The 23,665-nt window shown below is 47.8% G+C and overlaps 1 protein-coding gene across 1 annotated transcript; it reads right to left on the bottom strand.

Moving 5' to 3' along the window:
* On the bottom strand, window positions 1-23,645 carry JPT2 (Jupiter microtubule associated homolog 2). Its single transcript, XM_030798351.1, has 5 exons — window positions 23,544-23,645; window positions 16,270-16,418; window positions 9,693-9,835; window positions 3,540-3,588; window positions 1-2,591 (listed from the first exon to the last, which is right to left on the bottom strand). The coding sequence occupies exons 1-5, from the start codon at window positions 23,585-23,587 to the stop codon at window positions 2,404-2,406; spliced, it is 573 nt and encodes a 190-aa protein (XP_030654211.1). The 5' UTR covers window positions 23,588-23,645; the 3' UTR covers window positions 1-2,403.
* Between the last annotated feature and the right edge of the window lie 20 nt (window positions 23,646-23,665).

Below are 23,665 nucleotides of genomic sequence, written 5' to 3' on the forward strand. Positions count from 1 at the left end.
TCTGAGCACGTGATTGCTAAGTTTAATTCAACTGTTACACCCCATTCTGCCTTGTAAAAATAACAAAACGCTCCTATCAAAATGACATTGTGATGTGAGTACAGGCTTTTTGTTTTGGTACAGCTCTAGAAAAACGCTGGCACCGAATGCACTTAAGAAAAGTGTTAAGGCTTAATACAAATACAGAGACGAGTCATTTCTCAATGCAGCTTAGAGGGTGAGAACAGGATGCAAGGTTTTTAAATCTTCCAAATACAGGCAGTCCCCAATGTACAGACATACAGAACACCTCCCAAATGCAAACGACAGCCGCACAGCAGGGCTTGCATGTGCAGGAACTCCTCTTCTCCCAGTGAGCAGACTAAGCACTCTGAATCCTGCCCCACAGCCTCGCAGAGGGAAAGAAGGCAGGACAGATGCGAGAAGAGTGACGTCAGGGGCTCCATCACAGCTGCCCAGGGGCTTCTGCTGTAGTTCGTATTTTCCTCATTCCCATCTCTGGTTTCTTCCATCACCCAAAAGTCCCTGCCAGGGGTGGAAGTAAAGAGCTTTTCCTCTCACCTAGTGGACGGCAGGGGCTGGGAGAATCACAGGGCCCAGTACGATCACATCCTATTTCTTCCTGGCAATCTGATTTGGAATTCGTGAATCATTTTCTCAATTAAAAAAAAGTTATAAATGGTAGTTCCTTTCCACCATTACCTTTTAAGTTGCATCAATGACTTTGAAGCACAAACCACCTGAAGTATGTGTAGAGTCACAAAGAGTGTTTCTTGGCTCCAAAGTCTACAGGCAATCAAAAGGGGGAAGCAGTCTTTGGTCCTTGTGCAGACCCCTCAGTGTGCCAGGTGTAGGAAGGGGAGCTTGGCAGTCGGCTCCTGCAGGCACTTAAGCAGTGAGGCAGCATGAGCCTGACTGAACACGGTTGCTGCTTTTCTAAAGTTTAATAATGATGATGTTTCTAGCACCAAGCATTAGCTTTGTAGGCACTCAGAGCAAAGCTGCCACCACCCAGACATTCTCCTCTGTTAACAGACGCCCACCCAAGGGCAGCATGAGAACTGAGCCTGCAGCCCTTGAGGGGGATGGGGAGAGGCTTCTGTCTGAAGACGAAAGCAACACCACCTTTGCCATCCCATTAGCTGAGTGAGCAAAGCTCAGGGAATTGGAGAGGTGTGACTTTGCTACTGAACTCCTTCATCTCCTGGCCTAAGGTCTCTAGTCTCTTCCGGAAGCTTGTTTGTGAGTTAGATCCAGAAGTTCTACAAAGCTTTGTAGAGGGTGGCCTACACAGCTCTTCTTCCTCTTTGGTGTACCTGAACAATTGACTTTTTTCTGGAAAGGTGTCAGACCAGAGTCAACAATCATTTATGTAAAGCTGGTATTTAAAATTTAGCTTTTTAGATATTATTAAAGAATCCAAACCTAAGAACCCAAGGTTCCCAAGCATCTCTTCTTTCCACCAACCAATTAAGGAATAAAGTAAGACACAGGAAGAATTTAAATAAGCCACTTGCTCGGAAATATCTGAATAGATTTTTAAAGTCCCGCAGAGGTGAGTAGGCCTCATTCATGCGAAGAACTGTGGCTTGTGAAGGGAACTGTCTACATCATTGGAGAACAATAAAGGCCTAGACTTAAGGCTGATGAGAGGAAAAAAGGAAGAATTCACAAGCAAAACCGGCATGTAAAGGACCAAGACCAGCCCTGTGCGAAAGACAGGCAGATTCCGACGTGAGATGAGATCAGGCCGAGGTTTCCGATGGGAGGAACTGGGCACTTCAGATGGTCAGGGCACCAGAACAATCTTCCAGGAAGTAGAAGACGGATAACAGTTATTATTTGGTTTTTTGAAAGCTGCCAAGGAAAAGCAATCAAGATGTTTCAAGAAAAGACTGCAGAACAATACACTGGGGGTAAAATGAAGTGGGGATGCTGGATTTAGCAGCGGTGATCTCCAGAGTAGAAGCCGTTCTGCTGAGAGGTCAATATACTGTTAGTGTTTCTGCTTACGCCTCCTCCATCCCACAGCAGCAGCGACAGGTTGTTTTGGTTTCTTTCAGTCATTCCTAGACATCCAATCAGCTGGCGGACTGTTGATCCAAGGACCATGCCCTGCCCCACCTCCCCACCCTCGCCCCCGTTCCAGTTCCTCTCAACCCTGGACTTCACATGAGTGATGGCCAGGGGTACCCCATTTCATCCCCACAGAGGCATCTCCCAGCCGTCTGGAAGGCACGGGTCTCCAAGCAGCTGTCATGACGGCCAGGAGACGCTGAGCAGCCAGGCTCACAAAAGACCAACCCGCTTCCCACCCCGCTTATTTGGGCAAAAGGAAATGAAAACATTGCTACCCTATCTCTTGAGTTTCTGGTCTGGCTCCGGGTGAAGCAGTGGCTTCTCTTAGTAGAAGGAGATGCTGGATTTGCCTCCCGGTGGGTTCAGGACCTTGTTGTGAGAGCGAGGCCGCGGCCCCAGCCGGGGCTCATGGCTGTCGACTGTGGGCATGGGCTTCTGCTCCTTAGCGGGGCCTGCTTCTCTGGCGCTGCCTTTCTCACCTGGCTCTGCTCCAGCCAGGATGCTCCTTGCAGCTGTGGGACACAAAGTTAGCACAACATCCCATTAGAGGCAACCCGTGACCCTGACAGGCAGGCTGTGGAAATAAAAAGTGTGTCATGGAGCAACGTACAAGAAATTCATGCTGTAATTGGGAAAGAGAAGACAATACAGACAGGCTTTTCATCTGGTACCAAAACAACTCACTGCAATTGGCAGATGCAGTTTTGAAATGGGCATAAAGTTGGGGCTTGCTACTATAAATGCTCCTTGATTTCTTCCTAAGTGAACTGTTTCTTTATTTTGCTTGTTAGACACCACTCCCATTTCTTCCATCTCAAGTATAAAAAGCAAGCTCCCTGAGAGTGACCATGAGGAGGCCAGCAAATGCATCCTAGCTGACGGCTTAGCAAGGCAAAGGCAGGCCCTGTTGCTGTTACCCTGGGCTTTTCCGAGGTGAATGAAATCCCACAAATCTTGGTCATTAGTTAAAGGAAATGGAGACCCAAAGGCAGAAACCGATGCCCATGGTCAGGCTAAAGAGCCGTGGGAAGAGTCGAAGTCTGCCACTCAACCTGAGCAGTGGCTCACTCCCCCAGGGTGACCCACCATGGAGACACCCGCCTCCCCATCCTCCATCCCTCCCCTGTGCCCCTCTCTTCTTGATTAGTTCTGCCAGCTCTACACTTGGTCATGCGTTCATTGAAGGTTTGGGATCCCTGCCTTTCACTACACAGATCAGCTGCTAGGAGACGACCCCATGGCCCTGGGCCTAGGCTGATGAGCAAGACAAAAAAGTACCAGAGTTTCACCTTAGCCTCCTTCAAATGCTGAATCCTCTTGCAGTGGATACACCCGAGCTCATTTTAATCAGGTGGCCCGGAAGGTGCAGAGAAAAACTCCCTTTCATTCTCAAGGGACAGACTAGCAACTCTTCCAGAAAGAATGAGGCCACTCAGAAGGGAAAGAAAACAAAAGCTCACCTTTAAGATCCGATTTTGGTTCTTCTCCTTCACATAAGAAAACATGATCCTGCAACAAGGCAAACCACCAAATCAGGACTCACTCAGAAAATTTTACCCTCATTCAAATGGGCAATGAAAATCAGGGCATATAACCTTTTAATTTACAAAAATGTTGGTACATCTGACCTCAGTACCCCCCCCCAACCCTTTACAGATTATTCTGAAACCCGATATTTCATTTATCCGTACATACTTCAAGATGTAGCTCTTAAAAACATCCTTTAAAAAATAACAGTAACACCCTCAAAACTGCAAATATTAACGATTCCTTAAATATCAAAGTCATTTTTTTTTTTTTGGAGACAGAGTCTTGTTCAGTCACTCAGGCTGGAGTGCGGTGGCATGATCTTGGCTCACTGCAGCCTCTGCCTCCTGGGCTGAAGTGATCCTCACACCTCAGCCTCCCTAGTAGTGGGGACTACAGGCGTGAGCCACCACACCTGGCTAATTTTTCTATTTTCGTAGAGACAGGGTTTTGCCACGTTGCCCAGCTCGTCTCAAACTCCTGGGCTCAAGTGATCTGCCTGCCTCAGCCTCCCAAAGCGCTGGGATTATAGGCGTGAGCCACTTTGCCCAGCCTCAAAGTCAAATTTTTAAATATTGGCATATTTTCAAGGTTCATCCATGCTGCAGTGTGTGTCAGTGCTCCATTCCTTTCTATGGCTGAGTAATATTCCATTGTATGGACAGACCACATGTTGTTTACCCGTTCATCTGTGGATGGACAAATTAGTCATTCCTGCCCTTGGGCTACTGTGAATAATCCTGGTGCAAGGATCTAGTGATTGACTCCTTGTTTTCAAATCTTGTGAGTACGTACTTAAGAGTGGAATTATTCGGTCATGTGGTAATCCTGTTTAACTCTGAGGGACTGGCAGTATCCACAGCCACTGCACCATTTTCCATTCCCACTAGCAATGCACGAGGGCTCCAGTTGCTCCGCATCCTCACCAACTCTTATTTTCCATTTTTACATCACACCATCCGAGCAGGCATGCACTGGCATCTCATGGGTTTCTGATGTGCATGTCCCCAATTATTAATGACACTGAGCATCTTTGCAGGTGTTTGGCTGCTTGTATCTCTTCTTTGGAGAAATGTATATTCAAGTCCACTGCCATTTTTGAATTGGGTTTGTTATTTCGTTGTTGAGCTGTAGGCATTCCTTATATATTCTGGATAGTAATCCCTTATCAGAAATGATTTGCAAATATTTTCTCCCATCCTCGAGTTGTCTTTTCACTTTTTTTTTTTGATGTGGAATCTCGCTCTGTCGCCCAGGCTGGAGTGCAGTGGCGCAATCATGGCTCACTGTGCCCTCTGCCTTCTGGGTTCAAGCAATTCTCTTGCCTCAGCCTCCAGAGTAGCTGGGAGTACAGGCACCCACCACCACACCTGGCTACTTTTTTTGTATTTTTAGTAGAGACAGGGTTTCACCATGTTAACCAGGATGGTCTCGATCTGACCTCGTGATCCACCTGCCTCCGCCTCCCAAATTGCTGGGATTATGGGCGTAAGCCACCATGCCCAGGCCTTTTTTTTTTTTTTCTGAGACAGAGTCTCATTCTGTCACCGAGGCTGCAGTGCAATGGCACAATCTCAGCTCATTGCAGCCTCAGTCTCCCAGGTTCAGTTGATTCTTCTGCCTCAGTCTTCCGAGTATCTGGGATTACAGGCATCCACCATCACGCCCGGCTAGTTTTCGTATCTTCAGTAGACATGGGGTTTCACTATGTTGGCTAGGCTGGTCTCAAACTCTTGACCTCAGGTGATCCGCCCACCTCGGCCTCCCAAAGTGCTGGGATTACAGGCGTGAGCCGCCGTGCCCGGCCTGTTTTCACTCTTGATATTGTCCTTCGATGCACAGAAGTTTATAACTTTAATGAAGACCTATTTATTTACTTATTTTTTCAGACAGTCTTGCTCGTTGCCCATGCTGGAGTGCAGTGGTATGATCTTAGCTCACTGCAACCTCTGCCTCCTGGGCTCAAGTGATCCTCTCACCTCAGCCTCCCAAATAGCTGGGACCACAGGTGTGTACCACCATGCCCAGGTAATTTTTTGTATTTTTGTGGAGAAGGGATTTTGTCACGTTGACCAGGCTGGTCTCAAAATCCTAGGCTCAAGCAATCTGCCTGCTTCAACCTCCCAAAGTGCTGGGGTTATAGGCATGAGCCACTATGCCTAGGCTTTTTATAATTTTTTTGAGACAGGATCTCATTCTGTCACCCAGGCTGGAGTGCAAATGGCAAAATCACTGCTCTCTGCAGCCTTGAACACCTGGACTCAAGCAATCCTCCCACCTCAGCCTCCCAGGTAGCTAGGACCACAGGTGGACGCAACCATACCCAACTGATTTTTTTTTTTTGAGACAGAGTTTCACTCTTGTTGCCCAGGCTGGAGTGCAATAGCACGATCTCAGCTCACTGCAACCTCCACCTCCTGGGTTCAAGCGATTCTCCTGCCTCAGCCTCCCGAGTAGCTGGAATTACAGGCATGTGCCATCATGCCCAGCTAATTTTGTTTTAGTAGAGATGGGGTTTCTCCATGTTGGTCAGGCTGGTCTCGAACTCCCGGCCTCAGGTGATCCGCCTACCTTGGCCTCCCAAGATGCTGGGATTACAGGCGTGAGCCACTGTACGCGGCCTCCAGCTAGTTAAAAAAAAGTTTTTTTAGAGATGAGGTCTCCCTATGTTGTCCAGGCTGATCTGGAACTCCTGGGCTCAAGTGATTCTCCCACCTTGGCCTTCCAAAGTACTGGGATTACAAGTGTGAGACACCATGCATGGCCCAATTTATTTATTTTTAATTTTGCTGCCTCTGTTTTTGGTGCATATCTAAACCTCCATTGCCAAAACCAAGATCATGAAGATTTGTCCCTAGATTTTCCTCTAAGAATTTTATAGTTTTTGCCCTTAACTTTAGGTCTTCGATCCATTTTGAGTTCATTCTTGTGTATGGTGTAAGGCAGAGTAAGCTTTTATCCTTCTGCATGTGCATATGCAATTGTACCAATGCCATTTGCTGAAGAGACTGTTCTTTCCCCACTGGATGATCTTGGCACCCTTGTGAAAAAAATTAATCCACCAAAGGGGTTTATTTGGAAGGCTTTATTTCTCAGTTCTCAACTTGACTCCACTGGTCAGTGTGTCTTGTCTTCATGCCGGTGCCATGCTGTTTGGATTACTGTTGCTTTGTAGTAAGATTTGAGAGCAGGAAGTATGAGCTCCAACATCTTTTTCAATTATTATTATTTTTGGATACTTGGGGTACCATGAAATTCCATATGAATTACAGGACTTTTTTCCCATTTCAGAATAAAACACCATTAGGACTCTGATAGGGCTACATTCTTGTCTCTCATTAATCCTCAGGACCTCTCTCTATTCTTTTTTTTTTTTTTTTTTTTTTTTGAGACGAAGTCTCGCTCTTTCACCCAGGCTGGAGTGCAGTGGCGCAATCTCGGCTCACTGCAGGCTCCGGCCCCCGGGGTTCACGCCATTCTCCTGCCTCAGCCTCCCGCGTAGCTGGGACTACAGGCGCCTGCCACCGCGCCCGGCTAATTTTTTGTATCTTTAGTAGAGATGGGGTTTCACCGTGTTAGCCAGGATGGTCTCGATCTCCTGACCTTGTGATCCGCCCACCTCGGCCTCCCAAAGTGCTGGGATTACAAGCGTGAGCCACCGCGCCCGGCCACCTCTCTCTATTCTTGTCATGTCGTTTCCTACGTAGGCCATTGTTCTGAGCCCAGCTCTGTGGTGTTAATTAGTATGTGGCTTGGTTTTTCTGATGAGACAGGATCAATGGGGGCCCATGGTGGACTTCCATTCCCAGGCCCATAAGTGTTGGTTCTCTCTCACTTTGTGATGTTAATGGCCACTGATAAACATTTCTCAGACCCACGATTTCAGTACAAGTTTATAAAACAGTGATATTCTAATTCCTTTATTCCTTCTTCACTTACATCCCAGAGACTTTTATAAAAGGGAACTTTCTTTCAACAGCTGCTATCCTAACACACACTTCAAGCAGGAAATGCTGGCTAAATGCCCCCTTCTGTCTTCCGCCTGCTTTCGCAGTGACGAGCTGGTCCTCCAGCATTCTCCCAAGGTCATGAATTACATTATTTTTAGTATCAATATGAAGCCTGGAATTCTAAACAGTTGGTGAATTTAAATCCACTGCAATTATTTCACTTATTGATAATCAAATGGTCCCATCTCTGGCCCCATGGCTGCTCTTCACCTTGGTCCCCAAGTCCTCTGATACCACCCCAGCAGCCTGTAAGGGCTTCCTCATTTTCTGGCATTACGAGATATTCTAGGCTCATTTTGTACATTCCCTGACCCTGACGTGGAATTAGTCATTTCTGTGGTGATGCTAGCGATGTCCAATGGTCCTGGACCAAAAGAACTTTATTAAAAAATCAAAGAAAGCTCTACCCTGTTTCCGTTTGTTCTATGCCCAGTTGTACTGATGGCCTACAGTCCTCTACCTGATCTACATTCACTGGAACATGTGAATCTCAGCAGGAAGCACCTTGCTCTTGTGTTTGGCTCATTCGAGTGCTTTACGTAGTGGAGAATTGCTGACTTTTAGGACATTTCTGGTCTTGCCAAAGTTCACCTTGTAGTAAAGCCCCCAAAGATACTTCCCAAAGAGATGCTCTCTTGAAAATAACTCAGACAGCATGGGGGGGCACAGTGGCTCACATCTGTAATCCCAGCACTTTGGGAGGCTGAGGCGGGTGGATCACTTGAGGTCAGGAGTTCAAGACTAGCCTGGCCAACATGGTGAAACTCTGTCTCTTCTAAAAATACAAAAATTAGCTGGACGTGGTGGTGCACACATGTAATACTGGCTACTTGGGATGCTGAGGCAGAATTGCTTGAACCTGGGAGACAGTGGCTGCAGTGAGTTGAGATCGTGCCACTGCACTCCAGCCTGGGTGACAGAATGAGACTCTGTCTCAAAGAGAAAAAAAAAAAAACAAAACAAACAAACCTCAGCAGAGTCTAACAGGTCCTATATAAGACTCTATACACTGGAAAGAGATGTCGCTGCAGAGATGCCAGCACAAGAGAGATGTAGAGCAATCCAAACGAGGCTGGCTGCGGTCGATGCCCTCATCCACTCATGTCCTCTCATTTCTGTCTACGTTTCCATTTTAATTCTGCAATGGGCCATCTTCCAGCATATAAACCAACAGACGTGTAGCAGTTTTCCAGGCGTAAGTAACTCCAGAAATGGTTAAGAATTTTATTTTAAGAATTTTCTGCTTTAAGGAACTAGACTGTATCTTTTAACCACAAAAAAGGTAGAAAAGTGAATAAATAGATTAAAAAATATTGCTAATTATGTTAGTAACAAATCCTGGTCTTTCTTATTGATGAATGGTGGCTGCACTAAACCCTAGAAATGTTCTGCCACCACTCAAATGTCCAAGCTAGGGTAGTGCAGGCTCTGGTCCTCATGGAAGCCGAGACGGGCCTTAGGCAAGCCCTCCACCATAGCCCAGGGAGGCTGCAGATCTAATCAATCCCTGCTAAGGCCATGCCCGAGGTCGCATTGCTCAGGCATTCCTCTCCTTTCCAGGCCACTTGTCTTATTCTACTGATGCCATTACTGGGTCAGAGGCGTCAGCTACGCTTTAGTCAAGTGCTGACAATCTGCACAGGTAACCAGTCGAGGACCTCGACTGTGCGGGGAAAAGCCCAGCAAAAAAGAACTGTCACCTTTCCTTTCCAAGATGAAACAGGAAGAGTGGAAGACGGACAAGGGCCCAGCTCCTCTGCTGCATGTTCCGCTCCCCACCTCTTCTCCGTGCTCCGCAGCGCTGCAGTGAGGAGCCACCACAGCCTGTCTGCAGTGGGCGTCCGCCACCAGCACAGGAAGAGCTTCCCCCACGGCTTCAGTCAGCACAAGGCTGGACTGTTTCCTGGGTGACTCAGGGGAACTTCCAAACTCGATGACTAATGCTTGCATCCAGGATAATCCATGGCACCCACCATGATTCTCCCTAAAAACATGTCACATCTGCCTTGGAGCCCTTTTGGAAAGAGCACCTGGTATACCTGCTGCTTCTCTGTCATGTCTGAATGCAGTCCATACCTTGGGTTTGTTTGGGTGTGCCAAGCGTGAAGTGGCAGTGACCGGAGACCCAAAAATGTCACTGGTCTTCCCTCCAGGTGGGTTCAGGTGCTGTCGAGTCTGCACAGGGGTTGATTCGTCAAAGATACCACTTCCTTTACCCCCTGCAGAAACAATCACAGAACACTGAGCAACCAGACGTCAACCAGATCCCGCCCCACCCCTGCAGTGCTTTGGAGACCTCCTCTCATAGGAACCCCGAGTGCCAGCCCTGAGCTCCAGGCCAACAGGGCAGGATGCTCAGACTGAAACCCATGAAGATCCATGGCTAGATCAGGGGCCTGCCTGCAGCCCTCATGTCTAGAACTGAGCTGATCTAGGCTGGCCTCTAGAGGTGAGATGGCATCAAACTGCAGATTTTCCCTCTAGAATTTCTTTAACCCTGAACATTTCATGCTTTCCTGTTGAAGTGTCTGCTCACAAAACCCATGAAAAGATCTTTGGTAGATTAAAAATAAACAGCTAAATGTTTAAGTCACACAGATAAGAGTTCTGAATTTAATAACATGCCCTATTCAAGGGAAATCTGCCATCCTGAAAGTATTTATCAGTCATTCTTCTGACCTCATTCTGGCCGGTACTTCCAGTGACTAGATATGTCAGCAAATTAGAGACATGTAACATCTTTCTTGCCAAGTATAAGTGACTTGATAAGCCATAATGAAAATGTGCATCTAAGATGTAACTTCCTAGTAGCAGCTGACTAAGGGCTAGATGTTCAGCATAAATGCCTGTGCCTAACGTTCCACAGAAAGATGGCTACCCTGTGGGACCAACTGATCATCTCTTCATTCAGCAAACACCAAGCACCCACTTTCAACAAAGTGCTATGCTAAATGGAGGTTGGTGTCATTAAAATCACGGCCCTGGTGCACCAAGAACTTATAATCTAAGAGGAAAGAAGATGCATTCTGCTAACTTGCTGTGTGATCCTATGGAAGTTACTTGGCCTTTCTGTGTCCCACAGTCCTCATCTGTAGAATGGGGATAATAAAAGGACTCCCTCACAGGACTGGAAGAACGCTCAGTGAGTTACTGTAGCTCATATGTCAAATGCTTCCAACAGTGCCTGGGATGGAAATAAACATGTCAACTCTATTTTCTATGCAATGATAAAAAGGTATCTATACATATCGTCCAGTGAAAAAACAAGGGTGCAAACAATCCATATAGCATGCAATGTTTTCACGTAAAAGGGGAGGTGTTCTTATTTGCTTTTATCTGAAGAAAAGCAGTCACCTGTAGGGGATACCTACATGTGTGAAGAAACAGGATTAGGGGAATGCAGGGGCTCAACACTGCTTAACACAGTCTCCTTTTTTTGCTTACAGAGTTTTGATCTTTTGCATTTTCTGTTCTCAAAAAACTACATTTTGTAAATGGATTTATTTAACTTAAAGAGAGTTTATTCATTGCAATGCTTGAGGATAGCCCACCTGGAAACACCAACTCCAAAGGAATGGAGTCAGTGTTCTGAAGTAGGGACATTAGGGTTTCATTTGTATAGGCAGAGACACAGCTCTTAGCAGGACTACAAACTTTTTTCGCACAAGGTTAGTGTACGGCAATTTGGTTACAGGAAGAAACTACATTTTCAACAGTTACTTCCTAGTGTTAACAATCCACACTGCTCCACAGAAGCAACCGGATGAAGAGCCCATGTGTGCCTGCGTGGAGATGAGGCTCGGCTGGGGGTCTGTGCACCTGCTCCTCTTCAGACCCGCTTGAGGGCCCCACTGCTGCGGCGGAGCCTAAAGCAGGGTGGCTTTCTGGGACACCAGTTCTAGGGGCACAGAGTGCAGCGACAAGGACTATAACAGAGTACAGCAAGTGGGGGCTCGGGCGGGCGTGTCTGCCTTTTGCGGGTGGTAACAGAACACCTGGGGATATGTGGGACTCGCCCTGCAGAAAAATGTGTACATTTTTCACATGACTTCAGGGTGATTATAAACCTTCTGAACCTCAGCCATGGACCTCCCAGGGACCCACAGTCCCCAAGCTTGAAACCCCTGGCCAGGGAAAGCAGCACAGCACGGTGGGGAGAGTGTCCTGTGGCCAGACCGCCTGGGTCAGGGAGTCTCTGCTCAGCTGCTCACTAACTGTGAGACCTTGGACAAGTTATGTCAACCTTCTTTCATCTCCATCTTCTTAACTTTAAAAAGGTAACAAACAGTCCAAGCGCATTGGCTCACACCTGTCATCTTAGCATGGTGGGAGGCCAAGGTGGGAGGACTGCTTGAGTCCAAGAGTTCAACACTAGCCTGGGAAACAAGTGAGACCTTGTCTCTACAAAAATACTTTAAAATTAGCCTGTGGTCCCGCTCCTCAGAAGATTGAGGTGAGAGGACTGCCTGAGCTCAGAAGCTGGAGGTGGTGAGCTGTGATGGTGCCATTGCACTGCAGCCTGGGTGACAGACTGAGATCCTGTCTCAAAAAACCAACAAAACAAAAAAAAGGTCATAAATAATAATACCTACCTAGGGTCACTGGTAAGGCTAAACAAGTTAACTCAGGTGACGTGGTTAAAACAGTCCTGGCCTGCTGAGTAAGCCCTCGGCAACGCTGCGGGGCTGTGTCAACAAGCACGTCAGGGCCACGGGGCGGAGAAAACTGTGTGTGCAACCCCCAGCCCCCACTGCATTGTTCCTGGCTCTGCTATAACGGCTGACTTTTTTTGAGACGGAGTCTCGCTCTGTCGCCCAGGCTGGAGTGCAGTGGCGCAATCTCGGCTCACTGTAAGCTCCACCTCCCGGGTTCACGCCATTCTTCTGCCTCAGCCTCTCAGAGTAGCTGGCACTACAGGCGCCCGCCACCACGCCCGGCTAATTTTTTGTATTTTTAGTAGAGACGGGGTTTCACCGTGGTTTCGTTCTCCAGACCTCGTGATTCGCCCGCCTCGGCCTCCCAAAGTGCGGGGATTACAAGCGTGAGCCACCGTGCCGGCCCTTTTTTTTTTTTTTAAATGTGACTCCAGCTTTTTAAAATAGAAGATAAAAGTAACTCAATTTGAAGTTTTTGGCCAAAGACATCACTCATTTTTAAAAAATAGTTAAACTGTGAAACATAACACAGAAAAGTCTGTAAGACATTAACTATCACAAACAACTACAAGGCAGACACCAGGTAACCACTGCCAAGGTCATCGAGAACAGTGCCCGTTCCCAGAAACTCTTGTGTTCCTTCCCTCTCCCTCAAGGTTACCACGCTCCTGAATTTTTTGGAAATCACAAACATTTTTACCACGTATACGTACAATAGGTACTAAACAATGTACCTCTGCTTTTGACCTTCATAACTAGGTAGTCATACCACATATGTCTATTACCATTTTACTTGAAAAATAAATTCAGCTTTGAAGCAAGAAAACATGCTTAAATTCACTAATAATTGAAGATAAACTCGAGAGATGTTTTTTCCTCCTGCTAGATTTTTGATTTCCAAGGGCTCTGTGTTATCTTGTTTTTAAAAATATCATTTATTTATTTGGGAGATTGGGCCTCGCTATGGTGCCCAAGCCAGTTTCAAACTCCTGGGCTCAGGCAATCCTCCCACCTCGGCCTCCCAAAATGCTGGGATTACAGGCGTGAGCCACCGCACCTGGCCTACAAGATTTGTTTTTAAAAGCAAAACTAAAAGATAAATACTGTTGGTGCAAATAAGCACATATACAAGAATGGTAAACGTTGAGCAATGCCTTGAAAAACCGGTTGGAAATATCTATCCGTATTTTAAACTCATGTATCATCTGATCTACCAATTCCATTTTCAGAAATTTATCCCAGTGGATACATTCAGGAAGTCAGTTTAAGGCATGGAATCTGGAGTCAGAAAAACCTCAATTCGAAGGCTAGCTCTGCTACCGACTAGCTCTGCTACCGGACCGGCTAGCTCTGCTACCGACTAGATTGTGATTTATGCATGCCAGTGACCTTTTCCGAGCCTGTTTCCTCCTCTGTGAAAGGAGCAAAACCACCTACTCCTAGTTATAGCAAAGACCAAATGAAAAATACACATACAAAGCACTTAGCACAGTCCCAGGTAAATATTAACAATTCATAGACATCGGTCATCATTGCTAGAAGAGGAAAAACAATTCACGGAACACCTAAACCAGGCAACTAACAAAGAACACAGAGACGACTGAAGATTCACTCAAACACTGAATGGGAATTGATAAACGTTCGATGGCTATGATGTGGTCGGTCACACACACTCTCGGCCTCTGCATACTTTTCTCAATCAGGCCCTGCAACTAGAAGGCTGTGGGGCTAGGTCTGTGTGACTAAGTATAGAAAGAGGGCAGGACTCCAGATCTCGTCGGGTGGTGAACACAGCTAGCAGTTTCCCTTTCAGGCTTCCTTTGATAACACATCATAAACTGTGTTCCAAGAGCACTGGAGGGATAGAAAAACTCATGAGAAGGACCATGAGAAGCAGGAACCTGGCATGGGGAGCCATGATGGCCGGGAGTAGAGGCTGGCTCACCAGCCGCAAGGGGCCGGGCTCCCCACTGGGCATGAGACCATGTGGAACGGGTAAAGTGGTACCGCCTGCCTTCCATGGAGTGCTCTAGGGACAGCTCCAGACATGACTGCTGAGTAGGGGCCAAATAAGCAGACTCACACACCTGGAAACGCCTCAGATAGGATTCTATCTTGCATGCGATGTATTATTCTGCTATCCTTGCTAAAAAGGACATGCAGGAGTCCCTGGGCCTAAATTCATAAACCGGAAACAATGAGAATGTCAGTCACTTAATAAGAAACACTCATTTCTCTAACTACATCCAAAAAAGCAACCAAACAGACCAAAAAAAAAAAAAAAAAAAGGGAAGCAGCAAACCTAGCTTCAGCCAGGCACAAGGGTTGCATGTCTGTAATCTCAGCAATTTGAGAGGCCGAGGTGGGCAGATGGCTTGAGCCCAGGAGTTCAAGACCAGCCTAGGCAACACGGTTAAACCCTGTCTCCATAAAAAACACACAAAAAATTACCTAAGCATGGTGGCATACGCCGGTAGTCCCAGCCACTCAGGAGGCTGAGGAAAAAGGATCACCTGAGCCTGGGAAGTCAAGGCTGCAGTGAGTCATGATGGTGACACTGCACTCCAGCCTGGGCGACAGAGTGAGACCCGGTCTCAAAACAGACAAAAAACAAAGAAAAAACTAGTTTCTGGATCTACTGCTTTTTTTCCTCTACATTTGGTCAAGAAATATTGGTACCCCAAAACGGAGTGAGGTTGGGAGTGGATCTGGCTCCGATTCATGACCTGCCTGACACAATGACACCTAAGCATGGCCTCTCAAACCTTCTAAGGACGGAAGAGACCATGCTTTCCCCTCCTGTACAGACAGGGGAAAGCGACTCAGGTAACCTCCACTGGGTGGTTATTCAACTGGACAGTCTATCAGTCAAAAGAAACCTTTTTCTATTTTTTTTTTTTTCTTTTTGAGACGGAGTCTAGCTGTCACCCAGACTGGAGTGCAGTGGCGTGATTTTGGCTCACTGCCACCTCCGCCTCCCAGGTTCAAGCGATTCTCCTGCCTCAGCCTCCTGAGTAGCTGGGATTATAGGCGTGCACCACCACACCCAGCTAATTTTTGTATTTTTAGTAGAGATGGAGTTTCGCCATGTCGGCCAAGCTGGTCTCAAACTCCTGACCTCGTGATCCATCTGCCTCGGCCTCCCAAAGTGCTGGGATTACAGGCATGAGCCACCATGCCCGGCTGAGAAACCTTTTTCTTTTTCTTTTTTTTTTTTGAGACGGAGTCTGGCTCTGTCACCCAGGCTAGAATGCAGTGGTGTGATCCCAGCTCACTGCAAGCTCCGCCTCCTAGGTTCATGCCATTCTCTTGCCTCAGCCTCCTGAGTAGCCAGGACTACAGGTGCCCGCCACCATGCCCGGCCAATTTTTTTTTTTTAGTAGAAATGGGGTTTCACTGTGTTAGCCAGGATGGTCTCGATCTCCTGACCTCGTGATCCGCCCACCTTGGCCTCCCAAAGTGCTGGGATTATAGGCATGAGCCACCGCGCCTGGCCAAGAAACCTTTTCAAAGAGTCCCTCCCACCATAACCATTAAGAGGTCAGGTAAATACTGAAGAACTATGTAGACGTGTGCTAGATCAATTCTTCCTTGTTAAGAGTTTCAATCCCACTGACGATCTGAATAAAAACACTCTCCCTTCCTAGGAAAAATGTTTAAATGCACAATAATTTGCACGCAATTTCAGGAATCTCAAGGGTGTCCGTGGAACAATTGGGAACGGCTCCCTGGCAGGAACAAGAAGCCCCCGTCCACTTTTGTGTCCTCAGTGCCTGTATTCAACCAAAGTCTCCAGAATAGATGGAGAATTCAAGACTACTCAAGCCACCTTCAAGAGAGAAAGTACAAATCAGAACGTTTTCCTTTTGAAAGAAGTCTGATGACAAATGATTACCTGAACCAGACAATATGGGAAAGGATCAGTATAAAGAAACAGAAAATATTTTCAAAAGAGAAATGTGGAGGCCAAAGGATTAAGGATTTCCAAAGGCCCATACCTGGGGGATTTGTCCTCTTGGGTATGTTCTGAGGTTCTTCTGTTGGTCCAAAAATATTAGATGCCATCCTATTAGGCCTGCTGGAAGGAGTAGCTTCTTCTGGACTTCCAAAAAGATTGCTCGATTCTCCTCCTGGGGGCTTCATGGCCCTACAAGCACAGAGTACATGCTAATTACTGATGGCAGACCTGAAAGCTTGTCACTGTGCAAGGATTTCGGCACAACTAGACACGGTAAAAGTATTTTGTTTTTTTCTTTTTGAGACAAGGTCTCATTCTGTCACCCAGGCTGGAGCGCAGTGACGTGATTTTGGCTCACTGCAACCTCTGCCTCCTGGGCTCAAGTGATCCTCCCACCTCAGCCTCCTGAATAGATGGGATTACAGGCACCCACCACCACAGCTGGCTAATTTTTTTGTATTTTTGGTAGAGACGGGGTTTTGCCATGTTGCCAAAGTTGGTCTTGAACTCCTAAGCTCAAGTGATCCACCCACCTTGGCGTCCCAAAGTGCTGTGATTACAGGTATGAGCCACCACACCCAGCAAAAGCATTTTCTTAACATCTACTGAGAAATCACATACCACCATTAGTTAATACTGGTATGACTAGTTTACAGACGCCAGACTTCTACTGCTCTTTAGTTTCCCTTAAAAGTATTCTTTAATTTTTTTTTTTTTTTTGAGACGGAGTCTCGCTCCGTCGCCCAGGCTGGAGTGCAGTGGCGCAATCTCAGCTCACTGCAACCTCTGCCTCCTGGGTTCAAGTGATTCTCCTGCCTTAGTCTCCTGAGTAGCTCAGATTACAGGTGCCTGCCACCACACCTGGCTAACTTTTGTTTTTTTGAGATGGAGTTTCGCTCTTGTTGCCCAGGCTGGAGGAATGCAATGGCACAATCTCGGTTCACCATAACCTCCACCTCCTGGGTTCAAGCGATTCTCCTGCATCAGCCTCCCAAGTAGCTAGGATTACAGGCATCTGCCACCACACCTGGCTAATTTTGTATTTTTAGTAGAGACGGGGTTTCGCCATGTTGGTCAGGCTGGTCTCGAACTCCTGACCTTGGGTGATCCACCTGCCTTGGCCTCCCAAAGTGCTGGGATTACAGGTGTGGGCCACCACACCTGGCTCTTGAATCACTTTTTATTGTAAAAACTTAAACTTAACAACTAATAAGGAATTGTTACAAAGCTCTATTTCTAGAGCACCATCTACATTAGCAAACCAGTGAAACGCTGAATTCAGAACAACTGGAAAAACTTTTTAAATGCATTTGAGAGAGAGGCTTACTGAAATTGAGATTTAAACCACTCCTCAGTGGCTCATGCTCTCTCACTAGTCCTAAGCAATGGGACTGTCTGTGATCCCAGACGTTTAGAAACGAAGTCAGCCCTCTGTAACCACGGGCTCTGCTTCCACGAATTCAACCAACCTCAGATCAAAATGTCAGAAATAAAAGGATGGTTGCATCTGTATTGAACATCTATAGGCTTTTTTTCTGTCGTTATTCCCTAGGTAATACGGTATAACGACTATATACACAGTATTATGTATTATATGTAACGCTGTAACCTAGAGATGATTTAAAAGCATATGGGAGGATGTGCATAGGTTATATGCAAACACTACACCACTTTATATCAAGGACTTACGCATCCTTGGATTTTGGTATCCTGGGGATCCTGGAACCAACTCCAGCAGGATACCAAGGATGACTGTACTTGAAATTACAGGGCTCAATATCACACAAAAACTATGATATGAGGTTAGATCTCACTGGAAAGCTTTGCAAACACTGACCACTCAAGGTTTGGTTAACAAAAATAACACTTTCTCCTCAAAAGATCTAGAAAGAGCACTGAGGGCTCCTCGTGATTGGATGTGAATGGAGTTCTCAGATCTCCCACTATAAGCAGGAAGGCAGAGAGTGCTTCCCAGTCTCCGCCTGCAGAGACCCATGGGCTGGCTACTCTACCCCAGAAGCCAAGTGTGTGCTGGCTGACCTCTGAAGTGGTGCCCAGGGCCCCTGTCCACTCAGGAGGCTGGGGGAGGTGGATGCCAAACTTCCTGTCAGCAGTTGCCATTTCCTGGAGGATTTGAGGAGGAAGAAAAAAAGACAGGTGCACTTGAGAAAAATTATTTTTTAAAAATAACCAATAACCAAGCTTAAATTAGAAAAGGCTGTCTGGGAGCAGTACCTGGCACCTATAATCCCTGCACCTTGGGAGGCCGAGGTGGGAGGGTTGTTTGAGCCCAGGAGTTTGACAGCAGCCTGGGCAATATGGGGAGACCCTGTCTCTACAAAAAAATACAAAAATTAGGCCGGGCGCGGTGGCTCACGCCTGTAATCCCAGCACCTTGGGAGGCCGAGGTGGGCGGATCACGAGGTCAGGAGATCGAGACCATCCTGGCTAACACGGTGAAACCCCGTCTCTACTAAAAATACAAAAAATTAGCCAGGCATGGTGGTGGGTGCCTGTAGTCCCAGCTACTCAGGAGGCTGAGGCAAGAGAATGGCGGGAACCCAGGAGGCGGAGCTTGCAGTGAGCCGAGATGGTACCACTGCACTCGAGCCTGGGCGACAGAGCGAGACTCCGTCTCAAAAAAAAAAAAAAAAAAAAAAAAAAAAAAAAAAAAAAAAATTTAGCCAGGTGTGGTGGTATGCGCCTATAGTCCCAGCTACTCGGGAGGCTAAGGCTGGCTTGAGCCCAGGAGGTCAAAGGTGCAGTGAACCATGATTGCATCACTGCACACCAGCCTGGACGAAAGAGTGAGACCTTGTTTCACTAAAAGGAAAAAAAATAAAGGGTGGTGGGTGGGGGGCGGTGGCTTAACAAGATTTTAGGTGAGGTGCTCTGATAGTGGCCATAAGGCCATCTGACTTCCATATCCATTTTTGAATCACGCAGCCCCGGTAATTCTGCATTTTTTTTTTTTTTTTTTTTTTTTTTGAGACGAAGTCTTGCTCTTGTTGCCCAGGCCAGAGTGCAATGGAACAATCTCGGCTCACTGCAACCTCCACCTCCCGGGTTCAGGCGATTCTCCTGCCTCAGGCTCCTGAGTAGCTGGGATTACAGATGCCCGCCATCATGCCTGGATAATTTTTCTATTTTTAGTAGAGACAGGGTTTCACCATGTTGGCCAGGCTGGTTTTGAACTTCTGACCTCAGGTGATCTGCCCACCTCAGCCTCCCAAAGTGCTGGGATTACAGGCATGAGCCACCTGTCCGGCCTATTTTATTTTTTTGAGATGGAGACTCACTCTGTTGCCCAGGCTGGAATACAGTGACGCGATCTCAGCTCACTGCAACCTCCACCTCCCAGGTTCAATCAATTCTCCCGCCTCAGCCTTCCGAGTAGCTGGGATTACAGGTGCATGTCACGTTGCCTGTTTATTTTTTTGTATTTTTAGTACAAACGGGGTTTCACCATGTTGGCCAGGCTGGTCTCAAACTCCTAACCTCCAGTGATCCGCCCAGCTTGGCCTCCCAAAGTGCTGGGATTACAGGTGTGAGCCACTGCGCCCAGCCAATTCTGCATGATTTTTCTTGGCTAGTGTAGCACGTCTAAACATGCGTGGGTCTCTACGGTTCTCTCTTTGGAAATAAGGGATGAAGGTCTGCAATCTTTAGAACTGAACTGAATTTATCATCAAGTCTCACGTAAGCTGAGCATGAGCTATAATTCCTTTTACTGACTTATTTCAAACATGGCTTTTCTCTCAAGCTCTCAAGGTGCTACAAACTGTCAGATCCGATTCCAGGTAGACTCGCCTTGACTGCAAGCTCTCTAGGACTGTTTCCCGACCCCATACTCCCTACGTTCACAGTCTCCTGTCTCCTCTGCCTTTCACCCTTGCTTCAGTTCAACTTGCACATCTCTTGAGCACCTATCATTGGCAATCCTTCCCCAGACGCTGTAGATAGAGGAAAGCAGGTCCTTACCCCGGAGGAGCTTCAAGTTTAAACAGGAAAGCTAGAGCTCTGCACAGGTGGTTTCAGTGCCTGTGTGAGTGATATGACAGACGCCTAGTGCCATCGGGACTCCAAAATTTGGAAGAGGTGAAACCCAAATTGAGTCTGTGGCCTCCATGTGGAATGGGGACCAATAGGCGCAGGAGGTGAGTGGTGGTTACTTGCAATGACCAGTGTTACTTTGGGGTGATGGAAACACAATATTTAATATTGTTCTATGTGCTTTTCTGAATTTTATTTGAAAACAAGCAAAGAAAAAAAAGTGGTACCAAAGAATGTTTTAGCAGAAATTATGGCGCTTACAGGCCCAGCCCCAGGCAAGGGGCAGCAGCTATCTCGGTCACAAAAGCAACAGGTCCCACTGCAGGTTTCACACAGACCGCAGGGCTGGGCTGCCTCAAAGGGGTCTCGGATGAATGGAACTGAGCGTTCAATAGACCTTTCAATAAGAACAGCCTGACAACAATGGCGCAGTGTGGCTTTCTCTAGGCTACAGGCACTTACCACTATGACACTAGTAGGGGGAGGGGAACGCTACAGCTCACACATTTGGGGACAAATTCACAATGTGGGTGGGGGGTGCTTCCCAATTATTTTTTGCCTTTTGTGGTACCCCTTCAATATATTTCCGTGAAGATATTCAAAACACACAAGAGAAACTCAAGAGCACAGGAGAAGAAAAACCTCACACAGCTGGAGTGGACTGCAGCACTGGAGAGGTAAGGAAAACCTGTGTGGCCCTCCTCGGGGGTCTCCATGCTCCTGACCCTAATAGTTTGTCCCCGAGTTTCAGAAAGGATTAGGGGACTGCTCAGGCTTAGAGAGAAGCAGTGAGAAATAAACTTGGATTAAATTCCTTACAAATATAAATGTTACAGCTTAAAGGAAGATCTCAGGTTAATCATGGCTAAAGCATAATGCTTTTACAAAATCCCTTTAACACAAGACAATCCTTCAGCAAGAAAACAAGAGATGTAAGGTCTCAAGAGAGGAAAACCTGGCTGGGTAATCTTACAGCCACCACTTGATTCTCTTCACAGCAAAACAAAGTGTGACGCTTACAAGGCGCCCACCCTGTGACTCAACCGCATTCAGATGAGTGGCAAATGTGCAGCATCTGGTGGACCCCAAGCAGAAGCTTCCAGTGATATCTCAACATCCATTTCAGACCGGCTTTCCTTCCTCACCATCCTAAAAGACAGAGTTTTCTCCCTTTCACAACACCTTGTCCAGAAACCAGTCCCCCAGAGCAGCGTGAATGACTTTAGCGCGGCACCTCTGCACCTAACTTCTGGAGCGTGAAAGTCAACATAAAAACATCGGTGTCCCTCAGGGTGATAATAAACACCATCATTTACTGGGCAGCCAGCGCCAGGCGGCACAAACAAAAACGAAACGTACTAAATGCACACAAGTGGGACAGGGCTGGGGATGCAGTCCCTCACCCCACTGTGTGGGTGGTGCAAAACTCTGGCTACCAGTAACCAGAAACTGGATTCGCTCTGAGCACTAGTTTAAACAACTGGTCCCACATCGGTGCAGACCTAGGCATAATAATCACTGTTCCATAGATTAAGGGCTGTTTCTTTGAGACTGTCGTCCAGGCTGGAGTGCAGTGGCGTGATCTCGGCTCACTGCAAGCTCCGCCTCCCGGGTTCACACCATTCTCCTGCCTCAGCCTCTCAAGGAACTGGGACTACAGGCGCCCGCCACCACACCTGGCTAATTTTTTCGTATTTTTACTAGAGATGGGGTTTCACCGTGTTGGCCAGGATGGTCTCAATCTCCTGACCTTATGGTCCACCTGCCTCGGCCTCCCCAAGTGCCGGGATTACAGGCGTTGAGTCACCGCACCTGGCCAGGGGTAATTATTTGGTTACGAGTATTACTGAATACTGACCTAACTCCCTCAAATCTAAAGGGTTTTTTTGTTTGTTTGTTTTTTTTTTTTGAGACGGAGTCTTGCTCTGTCGTCCAGGCTGGAGTGCAGTGGCATAATCTCGGCTCACTGCCACCTCTGCCTCTGGGTTCAAGTGATTCTCCTATCTCAGCCTCTCCAAGTAGCTGGGACTACAGGCACAGACCACCACGCCCGACTAATTTCTGCATTTTTAGTAGAGACCGGGGTTTCACCATGTTGGCCAGGCTGGTCTCGAACTCTCAAACTCAGGTGACTTGCCCACCTCAGCCTCCCAAAGTGCCGTGATTACAGGTGTGAGCCACCGCGCCCGGCCAATCTAATGGGTTTTGGTTTTTATTTTTAGCAAGTTGGAGCAATTCTTTTATTTAGTATTTATTCAATACAGTATTTGTCTTCACTTGATCATAGCCAAAAGGCCAAGAAGCAATATAGTATTTGTCTTAACAGTCATGGCACACACATTCTCTTCTACTTCTCTGGCGAGGCTGTGCCACAGAGGGGCTCATCATACAGAAAACCTCAGGCATCTGAAGACCCAAACTTCACAATGCAAGTTTACTGCTCAAGTGGCACGAAAGACCTTGTAAGCTCTGTCACTCTAATTTATTTGAGTCCCAATACCCAAAGAGTGCTTTAAAAGTTCAAAAACATAAGAAAAGTGTGCTCGGTGTTCCTGGCTATTAAAGCTGAGTCAGGAGATCTTGGTCCCAATCCACTTCTTCCCACAGGGAAGCCCAGGAGCGCCATCCACCTTCCCAGGCTGTTGAAGATTAAAGGAGATAGAACTGACTCTTCCCCAGACGCCCTGGCACTTTCCAAAGGAAGTGGACTCACACGAACTAGTGGAAGCGCGGCCATGGGCAGGGCACAGGCCACACACACACCAGGGACACGGGCACACGGCCACACGCACACGACGGGGGGCACGGCCAGACACACCCCACGAACACACCGCCGCACACCCCTTAGGGACAGCCCCCCGAGCACATGGACACGCACCCCACAGACAAAATGGGCCGCATCCACGGGCACGCCCCGCCCCCGGGGAACCCCCCACGGAACGCACCACACGGAACGCGGGCGCCCAGGCGCGAGGGAGCGAAGTCCGCCCTCCGCACAGCTTTGTTCCCAGAGCCCGGGCGCCCCTCCCCGCCCTCGGCCTCGGTCGCGGGCAGCTCTCCACAGTCCGGGCCTCAGCGAGCGGCCCCTCGGGCTTCGGGCCTCAGTCTGGCGGCGGCGCAGAGAGGCGGGCGGCGGCCCCGGCGGCCTCTGTGAAGTCGCCCTGCCCCCCAACCCCACACGGCTCGTAGACGCCCTGGGCTCTCCCGCTCCCGCCACGTGGTCGCGCTACCCGCCCGTCTCCCGTGTGCCCCGCGCCGCACCTGGAGCCGGCGCGGCCGCCCTCGCTATCCGGGCCCTGGAACATGTCGACCGCCGCCACCCTCAGCTCGCCGCGCACCGTTCCCGCCCGCCCAGCGCAGGTACCCAAGGCCTCCCGCCAGCG

This window comes from Nomascus leucogenys, chromosome 18, assembly GCF_006542625.1.
Source record: "Nomascus leucogenys isolate Asia chromosome 18, Asia_NLE_v1, whole genome shotgun sequence".
Lineage (NCBI taxonomy): Eukaryota > Metazoa > Chordata > Mammalia > Primates > Hylobatidae > Nomascus > Nomascus leucogenys.

Excerpts from the sequence above, each read along its gene's own strand:
- JPT2 (XM_030798351.1), bottom strand. The coding sequence starts at position 23,587 with ATGTTCCAGGGCCCGGATAGCGAGGGCGGCCGCGCCGGCTCCAG. Across the intron at positions 16,419-23,543 it reads GGCGGCCGCGCCGGCTCCAG|GGCCATGAAGCCCCCAGGAG; the intron begins GTGCGGCGCGGG and ends CTGTGCTTGTAG. Across the intron at positions 9,836-16,269 it reads CAAGAGGACAAATCCCCCAG|GGGGTAAAGGAAGTGGTATC; the intron begins GTATGGGCCTTT and ends TTGTTTCTGCAG.